Raw genomic sequence first — 12,294 nt, 5'->3', positions numbered from 1 at the left:
AAAAATGTTATGCATGTTTCGAACTTGCAACCTAACTAAAACAAGTACATCCATTTAACCAACTAGGCTAATAACACTTTATATTTTAAATTCAACACCAAAATAGATGAACGCGGGACATTTTAACAATATAAGTTCAACTTTTTAACTAACTAATATATATATAATGATGCTTATTTTTTAAAGTGTCCGGATTGCTAGGTCGAGAGTTGTGGTTAACCAAATTATCCAAAATTTTAAAGTGTCTAGATTGTCGGGTCGAGAGTTGTGGTCATTCGCATTCATCACTCATTGTTATTGGATTCAAATGAGTTCATCAATGATGTTACCATGAAGAAATTGCGTGATTGGTGATTTAGTTCTATTATAATTTTAATCTTTACAAATGAAATGAATAAAATGTGCAATGAGAGCGTTCTATTTTTTTATTTTAATATATTATTCGTAATTTATTAAGAATTTTAAACATTGAATACATATTATTAATTTTTTTACTAAATTTTTTTTATTTATATTTTTATATGTGTGCATCGCACGGAAATCTTCCTAGTAATAAGTAATATTAGACCCTAATAGATAATTTATATAATTATTAAAAATCTAACTTACAAAATATATATATACATACACAAAATTATAAAATTATTTCAACAATCATAAGTGGTCTAGGGGTCAAAGTGTTAACATTTCATACTGGTGACTAGGGTTCGAATCCCTACAAAAGAAGTAATTATTATATGTGAGTGCGCGAAGCTTGATAGTTGAAACGGAAGTGAGAATGTTGGCTTGAGTAACGCAAACATTGGTGAACAAAAATATAAGGTTTCACGGCTTAGAATAAAGCAAATATTGGAGAAAAAGCCTAAAGGTTCGTCCACGGTGGGTGATTTAGGGCTTATGATCATGCCCAAGAATGTTTAAGAATACACCCTCGAATTTGGTTATTAAATAATCAAAATCATTATAGATATAAAACTTAAATGAATTGGTTAGTTGATTATATTAATATTTTTATTTTTTTCAAATAAGTATATAATAGTAAGTAATATTAGACCCAGTAGATAATTTATATAATTATTCAAAATTTAACTTACAAATATATATATATATATATATAATTATAAAATTATTTCAACAATCATAAGTGGTCTAGCGGTTAAAGTTTAACATTTCATACTAAAGACCAATGTCCGAATTCTTCTAAAAGAATTAATTATTATATGTGTGTACGCGAATATTGGTAGATAAAGCGGAAACGAGAATGTTGGCTTGAGTAACCAAACATTGGTGAGAAAACCTAAAGGTTCGTCCATGGAGGAATTGTCATCTTGAGTAACACAAATCTTGGTGATAAAAACCTTAGGGTTTATACCTAAAGGTGTAATCAAATGTTTAAGAATGCACCCTCGAATTTGTTATTAAATAATCAAAATCATTATAGATATAAAAAAATATAAAAACATAAATGAACTGGTTATATAATTTTTTAATATTCTTGTTTTTTTCAAATAAGTATATAATAATAAGTAATATTAAACCTATTAGAACTTTAAATTTGACTGGTAATTTGATCCAAAATTCAATGTTTGAAAATTTGTTTTATCGAAACTACTTTTATTTCCGCATAATGAATATTTTCAATTTATATGATTTTGGGTAGGTTTAAGAAAATAACAAAATAATTTTAAATAAAACGAGTGGATAAAGGTAAATTTTGTCATATTTTTTAATAATTAGATAAAAAAAAATATAGAATTAAATTATAAAGTCACATTTTTAACGAATTTTTTTTCTTGGATTTTTATATCATTACTCGTGCAAATGCACGGGCTACATGCTAGTTAAATCTAATTAATCTAATTAATCTAACATAATCTAATTAAATTATAAAAAAACAAACAAATAGTTAAACTAAATAAAGAAATTTTCAAAATATTTTATAAAAATTGTTAATATTTATATTTTTTATATTTTTGGCTTTTTTAAATATCGAAGGTAATTAATTACTTAAATAGCCTTGAATATTAAAAATATAATAGCATCCCTAAGTGTTATAACTTATACAAATTACTACTTTAACTTATTAAAATTCAAAAATCAATTTTTCTTAGAAAACTTAATTGTTTTAAAAATAATCGCTCTTTTAAAATAATCCGTGCAATGAGCCTGTTGATGAATTTGAAATTGGTATAGGCTTGGATTTATTAAAAGTATAAACTATAAAACCTGGGTGAAAAAAATGAGTGTCTACATTGTTTATTACGTGAGCAAGAGAATGACCAGATGTGAACTTAATTACATGCCGGTTGAAAAAGTATGTTGGGCATTAACATGGGTCACCAAGAGGTTAAGACACTACATTCAAGCCCATGCTATCAAGTTGGTATCTAAATTGGATCTTATCCACTTCTTATTCCAACAAACAATACTATCACCTAGGATGGCCAAATGGATAATGATGATATCTAAATATGACATAGCCTATATGGTACATAAATCTATAAAAGGAAGCGTTGTTGCAGACTTCCTAACCGATCAACCTATCAATCTTAAGTGAGAAGATGAACTCGACTTTCCCGATGATGGAATTATGGTCATCACGTTAGACACATGAAAATTGATGTTTGACGGAGCCTCATGCAAATAAGGATATTGAATCGAAATTTTATTGCTTGACCCTAAATTTACCTATAATCCGATATCCATAAAACTCGAATGCCCTGTTACCAATAACGAGACTAAATACGAGACATGTCTTTCATGCCTCAAATTGGCCTACGAACGAGAGACAACCAAATTTGAAGTAATCGGTGACACCATGTTCTTGTCATTTTTATGTTAAAAAAACTTAGTTTTTTTTTTTTATAAAAAGTTTATCATGTTCAGCGCCAATGAATTGCATGTTCAGCGCCAATGAACTCCATGTTCTTGTCATTTTTCAATTAAAAAAACTTAGTTTTTTTTTAAGAAAACAATTCATGTTCAACCCATTTGAACTCCATGTTTAGCGTCAATGAACTCCATGTTCAGTCCATTTGAATTTCATGTTCAACACATTTTTCAATTAAAAAAATTAGTTTTTTTTCATTAAAAATTTAAGTTATTTTTTTCTACACAAGTTCGTGTTCTTTTTATAAAATAACATGGCAATGTCTTTTATACGACCATGTTTTTTTTTTTAATTTTCAGTTTAAAAACTTTTTTTCTACACAAGTTAACAAGTTAATGTTCATTTTTTAAAAGAACATGATTATATTTTTACAAGGCCATTTCTTTTCGCAGTCGAAGAAGGAAATCGCCAAAGAAGAAAGTTGTTAGTCGCCGAATAGAAAAATAAACAAAAGATATTTTCGTCAGACAAAATTGAGAGTGAGATGTCAACGGGTACCCTACCCGCCGGGTAGTAAAGTACTCATCCCCGAACCAGATTTAGATTTTACTACCCGACTCCAACCCTGACCTTGAACCCGACGGGTATCTTTACTTCTATCCCTATCCCCGATTCGTCAGGTACCCGATTCCCGACGGATACCTCATTACCCGATTAAAAAACTAATTATGAGATTATAAAGTTTGAAGAAAAAATACATAAATAATTTTAAAATTACTAATATCAAAATATAAAATACAAATAAAAACATTACTTACCTACATACTTATTTGTTAAATGTTGAGAAGATAAATTAGAGTGAAAAATAAAATAAAAATTGAAAAAAAAGTTAAAAGATTGATTTTGAAAAATGATGAAAGGATGTAATATTTTGATATTAAAGGAAGTTGAAGATCAACATTTTTGTAGAGAATATTTTCTTGGCAATATAAAAAAATTAAAGATGGAGTGAAGTGTATTTACGATTATATTTGGAGTGAAGTGTGGATAAGACTAACTTAAATGATATATTTATGAGATATTTGTAATGATGAAGAATTTGAAAAGTCATATTAAGTTTTAATAAAAAATATACTTTTAATATTAATAAAGTTGGGTATCGGGTTTGGGTTTTGCACTCTCCACAGTCTCCCCATCCCCGACCCCGTGGTACCTTCTCCTCCTCTCCATACCCAACCCCGATTTAAAATACCCGATCCCAACTATCGTGTACTCACGGGTATCAGGCATACGGGTATCCATTGTCATCCCTAGTTGAAAGAGAGATGAAATGAAGTATCTAGTTGCCGGATGGGGAAATGAATAAAATATATTTTCGTGGGAGAGAGTTGAGAGATAAATATATTTTTTGTTTTTTTTCTTTTCTCTCCTACACATGTGGCAAACCACTTATGATTCGTGACATCGTTTTCATTATAATTCTGTTGCCTTATCATTTCTTTATTATTTAATATCTATATTTTTATTTTGTTGTTTTGATTTTGTTTTATATAATTTTAAAATTTATATAATTTTATATATAAATTATTTTTTATTTAAATTAATTATAATTAATTATATTTTATTTTATTTATAACAAAAACATTTTATGTCTATTTGTGAACCTAAAATTTATTTAAAAAACAGCTGTTTAAAATTTATTTATCAAATAAATGCATTAATTTATACTAAATAGTAATTTATTATGAAATTTGATTTTGAATTTAAATTTGAAATAATTAAAAAAGAATAATTTAAAAAATGTGGGAGCCAGCAATTAGGGAATAATTTTATTTTTTCACGCAAACCATAGTTTACATCCTTGGTTAAAAATTAACCATGGTTAATATGTGTAGTTAGGGTTAGGGAAATGTTTTGGGTTACAACTAGGATCCTTCTTCCCCCCACCCTGCCTTTTTCTATTTATATTTAGAGGTCTCCTGTTTTTATAGGTGTTTTGTCTTTGGGGTCGATGGGTAAGGTCGGGATTTGACCAAAAGGTTCTTACTTTCCAATTCTTGTTGTGGGAAAATTTCAGGGTTCTAGAGCAAAACAGACCAGAACAGATCAGAGCTAAGGATTTCACTCGATTCTCAAATTCCCCAGCTTATTATACTTAGCTCATCGCGACGGTAATCACTCGTTTCTTTCACTTGCGTAAATTACCCACCTTTAAATCTTTGTTTCTTCTCTCCATCTGTGAAATTCTTGTTCTTGCTGTTCTTTACTTTATTTTAATTTTTTGAACTAATGTACAGAGTTTTGGAATGGATCATTTGTCAGATTTCCTAGTATATTTAACCTAGATTCTGTTAGATCAGTCTTGTGGTGATTTCCGATTGACACTATGTGTGGTGTTGTTTGATCTGAAAATCTTACCTAGATTGAAGAGGGTTTATGTGATGTTTGGTCATTTCTTTTGTTTGAGCTAGAAGGGTTGTCCCGAACATTATCGGAATTGTGAAATAGATTCTTGTCGTGAGACAAATGGTTTGAAGTCATGAACTTGCGTTTTTGGTATTAATTTCATTCTTGGAATGGTTATAACTGGCCTACGTGATATGAAATAATTGCCCTAGTTGATATGAAATATCTTGTTGAAGCTTCTCATTTTGTTTTAAATATGTCCAATTTTCAATAATTGTTTTGATTTGTTTTGGCTATACTCTTGATACCCTGACTGAAATAACTATATAAACTTTGACTGGATCAGGTAGAACAACTGAATACATATCCTTACAAACTGAAGAGATCAATCAAGTTTACGGTTTCATTAGTACGTTAAGTTTCAAGCCATGGAATGCAATAAGGAGGAAGCCATTAGAGCACAAGAGCTTTCTGAAAAGAAGTTAAAAGAGAAGGATTATGCGGGTGCCAAAAGATTTGCCTTGAAAGCACAGGCTTTATATCCTGGACTTGATGGAATTTCGCAAATACTGACAACAGTCGATGTATACATTTGTGGCGAAAATAAAATAAACGGCGAAATCGATTGGTATTCAGTTCTCGGTGTAGATCCTTTATCTGATGAAGATACAATCAGGAAACAGTATCGAAAACTGGCTCTGGTTCTTCACCCTGACAAGAACAAATTTGTAGGCGCTGATGGTGCCTTTAAGTTTATTTCTGAGGCCTGGAGTTTATTATCCGATAAATCTAAAAGGCTGGCTTATAACCAGAGGAGAAATTTCAAAGTCCAAACGATGCCCAGAGGGAATTCAACATCATCTTCTGCTGGAAATGGCTTCCATAATCCTCACTCCAGACCAGCGCCGACAAATTCAAATTCAAATACGCAACGAACAACAGCTGCTGCCGATAGAAGGCCTCCTCCTTCTCAGGCCAAGGCTAATAATAAATCCTCAACCCGTCAGAGAACTGACACATTCTGGACTCTCTGTAGAAGATGCAAAATGCATTATGAATATGTCAAACTCTATCTAAATCATACTCTCCTTTGCCCTAATTGTCACCAACCTTTTGTTGCTTCAGAGACTGCTCCTCCACCCAATTTATCTAAATTGCCTAATTCATCTTCAAATCAGCAGCAGCATCAGAATCCAAACTGTGACCAATTCAATCATGTGAACAACCAGCAAACATTCAACACCAGACCGACTGCTTCCTCATCGGGTCCTCATGTAAGCAAAAAAGCAGTGAATACGGCTCAGCAGACAAATAATTTGAAAAGAGAACAAGAAGCACCGGTTTCCAAAGATGAAAGCCTCCTTAAGAAGGCAAGAGGAGTTAACAACGAAACCTTTAGAGCTTTTGTGAGAAATAATATGACGGAAGGTCATATGGGAAATGGAGTTGGCGGCATGAGAAGCATTTCTAGTTTCTTTACCAAGAACAATGCTCAATCATTTCCTGGTGTCTTTAACAAGTCCAACAAAATGAGAGATTTGACTCCTCTGGAAAATCGGAACCTTCTGACAAAAAGGGCTCAGAAAGAGATTCTCAAAATGCTGGATTCTGTGAGTAAGGCAGGTGAAGGGTCTGGGAAGGAGATACTAAATAAAAAAGAAAATGAGAAAAAAGACAAATTCAGCAAGAGATCCGGTCCTCCACATCCTAATGTTATTGATGAAGTAAAGGCCAAATTGATTTCAATAACTGTCCCAGATCCCGATTTTCATGATTTTGATCGGGATCGAAACGAGACATCTTTCTGTGATTCGGATGTGTGGGCAGCGTATGATGACGATGATGGTATGCCGCGTTTCTATGCTTTAATCCAGAAGGTTATCTCTGTCAAGCCATTTAAACTGCGCTTAAGTTGGTTGAATTCCAAAAGTACATCGGAATTCAGCCCAATGAAATGGACCACTTCAGGTTTCACCAAAACCTGTGGTGAGTTCTGGGTTGGGAAATACGAGAACAGCAAATCTCTGAACTCGTTTTCTCACAAAGTCAATTGGGAAAAAGGTCCAAAAGGCAGCATCTTCATATTTCCAAAGAAAGGCGACATATGGGCTCTGTATAGGAATTGGTCTCCAGATTGGGACGAGCAAACACAAGACGAACTGATCAATGTGTACGATATGGTGAAGGTTGTAGATGATTACAGCAAAGATGAAGGAGTTTCGGTTGTGCCTCTTCTAAAGGCGCCTGGTTTCAAGACTGTATTCCATCCTTGTACAGATCCCGATAAAGTGAAAAGGATTCCCAAAGAAGAGATGTTTCGATTTTCACACCAGGTTCCTGGTTATTTGCTCACAGGAGTTGAAGGTAAGGGTGCCCCAGAAGGGCATTATGAGTTGGACCCAGCTGCTACTTCAATGGAACTTCTCCGGGTATTAACAGAAACCAATACAAGAGATCCATGAAAGAACACAAAAAATGGCCAACTTATTTTTTTCTTCTGACAAATAGGAAAGCAGATAGGCTGTTAGATTTGGAGGTGAAGGTGACTATCCGACTACTGGCAATCAACACCAGCTGAGAGGTACAGTTAGGATTAAGAAAGAGTAGAAAAATCATGAAAAGTTGACATTTTTTTAAATATTGGGCCAAGGAATTAGGTTTTCGGAAGCGGTGCATACAGTAACACTTTCTAGCTTCTATGATGAACTATTTTCTAGATTTTTTTTTGTTGTTTGGATATTGAACAAAGTTTTGATGTAATGTATGTACCCTACCTTCCTTGTTTTTGGAGGGAAGGAAACACATGAAGTCTGTTTCTTATCATACTTTCATATGTTACCATTTACATGTGTCTGCTCTTCCTGTGGTGATTAGAATTTGGGTCTCATTTTCTTGCTGCTCTTTTCTTAATCGGTTAATATGACCCTCCCCTGCTTTGAATGTTTGATTTTTTTTAGGCCAGACACTTTCTACTTAAGCTATCTTAGTTCGATTGATTGATTGATTATTTTCTTACGTAGCTGTCTTAGTGAGTATGTCTAGTGTGTATGCTCGAGCCAATCTGGAGACCAATTCCCATAACCCATATGTATAACCTTTCTTTGGAAATATGGCAATGCATATTTTGGACATTGTAAAAGATTTGCTATGTTAACAATAATTCATGGACATGAAAAATCTTGATGTGGGGATATCTCTTCTTGATGAGAACTGACCAGACAAATTGTTTCAGTTAAGATTCTTATTCTATGGGGTTAGAGATGTACTTTTACATAAGGCTTTTTATAATTCCAGCAAAACTGATTTGAACATTGTGAGTGGACAGAAAAGTATGGAATCAGAAGGTTATTCCCAAATGATATGTTTCAAAGGAAATTCTATCAATAGTTTAGGTTATTCTGGAGGATGATGATAAAGAGTTATTTGACCATATACATTTTTCTCTCCAAATCATTCAGAAGAACTAAAACTGTTGTCTTTATTTAAAAAAAACAAATTGGCATCAAATAGCCATCACAATTTAAAAAGTAGATAAAATAGGAAACAATGAACTTCACTAAACTAAACTATCTGAAATTAAACAACTATCTAATCTAATTTAGAAGCAGAATCGAAACAAGTTTTAATTAAAAATAATTTTATTTATTGACTAAGTCTAAATATTCCCAATCTTAAACTGAAAACTTTCAGTTTATTTCTTTTGTTTCAAGTATTACAATTATGTTTCTCAAATCTTCAAAAGTTTTTTTAACTTCAACTATTTTATCAAAATATCTTCAATTTGATCCACAAGTAAATTTGTTTGAGTTTCCTAAATTTCATATGACAATAATATTTCACATAATATGCTTGCTTCTTCCATATAGAAACATTCTTCAAGAGCTTAATAGTTATGTATTATCACATTAAAGAGTTACACAATCTTTTATTGAATAATTCAGATCTTTCAAGACTTTCTTCTTTCAAAACACTTTACATGCATTAACAACAACTATGGCTCAATTTTCGTAGTAGAAGAGGTCACAATAGGTTGTTTATTGGATGACTAAGTTACCGCTACATTACCAAGTAAAAAGACTACCCAAATGTAATTTTCTTATCCTGAGTGTAACCGGAATAATTGGAGTTAGTGTATCCAATCAATTCCATTTTCATATAGAATCCCAATTTTAGTAGTATCTTTAGTATAATGAATGATATACTTTATTGAATTGAGATGAAGCTCCCTTAGATTGATTATAAATCTGATTAGCCAATTTGTAAAGTTTATACTTGCCCAAGTTCAAGGGTTTTAGCACATCAGTCTGACAATTGACAATTTCATTTCATTTTCATATAGAATCCCAAATTTAGTAGTATCTTTAATATAATGAAGAATATACTTTATTGAATTGGGATGAAACTCGGTTAGATTGACTATAAATCTGATTAGCAAATTTGTAAGGTTTATATTTGCCCAAGTTCAAGAGTTTTAGCACAACAGCCTGACAATCGACAATTCCATTTTCATATAGAATCCCGAATTTAGTAGTATCTTTAATATAATGAATGATATACTTTATTGAATTGAGATAAATCAATCTTAGATTGACTATAAATCTGATTAGCCCATTTATAAGGTTTATACTTGCCAAAGTTTAAGGGTTTTAGCACACCAACCTGACAAACGACAAATCCATTTTCATATAGAATCCTAAGTTTAGTAATATCTTTAATACAATGAATGATATACTATATTGAATTGAGATGAAACTCTCTTAGATTGACTATAAATCTGATTAGCCAATTTGTAAGGTTTGTACTTGCCCAAGTTCAAGGGTTTTAGCACACCAGCCCGACAATTTTGACAATTCCATTTTTATATAAAATCCCAAGTTTAATAGTATCTTTAATATAATGAAGAATATACTTTATTGAATTGAGATGAAACTCTATTAGATTGACTATAAATCTGATTAGCCAATTTGTAAGTTTTACACTTGCCCAAGTTCAAGGGTTTTTGCACACTAGTCCGACAAACGACAATTCCATTTTCATATAATCCTGAGTTTAGTAGTATCTTTAATATAATGAATGATATACTTTATTGAATTGAGATGAATCTCTCTTAGATTGACTATAAATCTGATTAGCCCATTTATAAGGTTTATACTTGCCAGAGTTTAAGGGTTTAGCACACCAACACGACAATTAACAATTTCATTTTCATATTAGTATCCTTAATATAATGAATGATATACTTTATTGAATTGAGATGAATCTCTCTTAGATTGACTATAAATCTGATTAATCCATTTATAAGGTTTATACTTGCCAAAGTTTAAGGATTTTAGCACACCAACCCGACAATTAACAATTCCATTTTTATACAATCACAAGTTTAGTAGTATCTTTAATATAATGAAGGATATACTTTATTATATTGAGACGAAACTCTGTTAGATTGACTAAAAATCTGATTAGCCAATTTATAAGGTTTATATTTGCCCAAGTTCATAAGTTTTAGTACACCAGCCCGACAATCGACAATTCCATTTTCTTATTGAATTGAGATGAAACTCTCTTAGATCGATTATAAATCTGATTAACGAATTTGTATAGTTTATACTTGCCAAAGTTTAAGGATTTTATAGCTCACCATCCTGACAAACGACAAATCCATTTTCATATAGAATCCTAAGTTTAGTAATATCTTTAATACAATGAATGATATACTTTAATGAATTGAGATGAAACTCTCTTAGATTGACTATAAATCTGATTAGCCAATTTGTAAGGTTTGTACTTGACCAAGTTTAAGGATTTTAGCACACCAACCCCGACAATTAACAATTCCATTTTCATATACAATCACAAGTTTAGTAGTATCTTTAATATAATGAAGGATATACTTTATTATATTGAGACGAAACTCTGTTAGATTGACTAAAAATCTGATTAGCCAATTTATAAGGTTTATATTTGCCCAAGTTCATAGGTTTTAGCACACCAGCCCGACAAACGAAAATTCCATTTTCTTATTGAATTGAAATGAAACTCTCTTAGATCAATTATAAATCTGATTAGCCAATTTGTAAAGTTTATACTTGCCAAAGTTTAAGGGTTTTAGCACACCAACCTGACAAACGACAAATCCATTTTCATATAGAATCCTAAGTTTAGTAATATCTTTAATACAATGAATGATATACTTTATTGAATTGAGATGAAACTCTCTTAGATTGACTATAAATCTGATTAGCCAATTTGTAAGGTTTGTACTTGCCCAAGTTCAAGGGTTTTAGCAGACCAACCCAACAATTTTGACAATTCCATTTTTATATAAAATCCCAAGTTTAATAGTATCTTTAATATAACGAAGAATATACTTTATTGAATTGAGATGAAACTCTATTAGATTGACTATAAATCTGATTAGCCAATTTGTAAGTTTTACACTTGCCCAAGTTCAAGGGTTTTTGCACACTAGTTCGACAAACGACAATTCCATTTTCATATAGAATCCTGAGTTTATTAGTATCTTTAATATAATGAATGATATACTTTATTGAATTGAGATGAATCTCTCTTAGATTGACTATAAATCTGATTTGCCCATTAATAAGGTTTATACTTGCCAAAGTTTAAGGGTTTTAGCACACCAACCCGACAATTAACAATTTCATTTTCATATTAGTATCTTTAATATAATGAATGATGTACTTTATTGAATTGAGATGAATCTCTCTTAGATTGACTATAAATCTGATTAGTCCATTTATAAGATTTATACTTCCAAAGTTTAAGGATTTTAGCACACTAACCCGACAATTAACAATTCCATTTTCATATACAATCACAAGTTTAGTAGTATATTTAATATAATGAAGGATATACTTTATTATATTGAGACGAAACTCTGTTAGATTGACTATAAATCTGATTAGCCAATTTATAAGGTTTATATTTGCCCAAGTTCATAGGTTTTAGCACACCAGCCCGACAATCGACAATTCCATTTTCTTATTGAATTGATCTCTTAGATCAATTATAAATCTAATTAGCCAATTTGTAAAGTT

General features: G+C 31.2%; 1 protein-coding gene across 1 annotated transcript; it reads left to right on the top strand.

The window, feature by feature from the left end:
* The first annotated feature begins 4,812 nt into the window (after positions 1-4,812).
* On the top strand, positions 4,813-8,081 carry LOC124945288. The gene is made up of 2 exons (XM_047485689.1): positions 4,813-5,001; positions 5,583-8,081. Exon 2 carries the CDS (start codon positions 5,665-5,667, stop codon positions 7,696-7,698), a length of 2,034 nt encoding a protein of 677 aa, XP_047341645.1. The 5' UTR covers positions 4,813-5,001; positions 5,583-5,664; the 3' UTR covers positions 7,699-8,081.
* The last annotated feature ends 4,213 nt before the right edge of the window (positions 8,082-12,294 follow it).

This window comes from Impatiens glandulifera, chromosome 7 (assembly GCF_907164915.1).
Source record: "Impatiens glandulifera chromosome 7, dImpGla2.1, whole genome shotgun sequence".
Lineage (NCBI taxonomy): Eukaryota > Viridiplantae > Streptophyta > Magnoliopsida > Ericales > Balsaminaceae > Impatiens > Impatiens glandulifera.
The sequence above is the reverse complement of the archived record's forward strand: the minus strand, read 5'-3'. Positions and strand labels throughout refer to the sequence as shown.

Bases quoted from the DNA above. Each gene is read 5' to 3' on its own strand.
- LOC124945288 (XM_047485689.1), top strand. From the start codon at position 5,665: ATGGAATGCAATAAGGAGGAAGCCATTAGAGCACAAGAGCTTTCTGAA.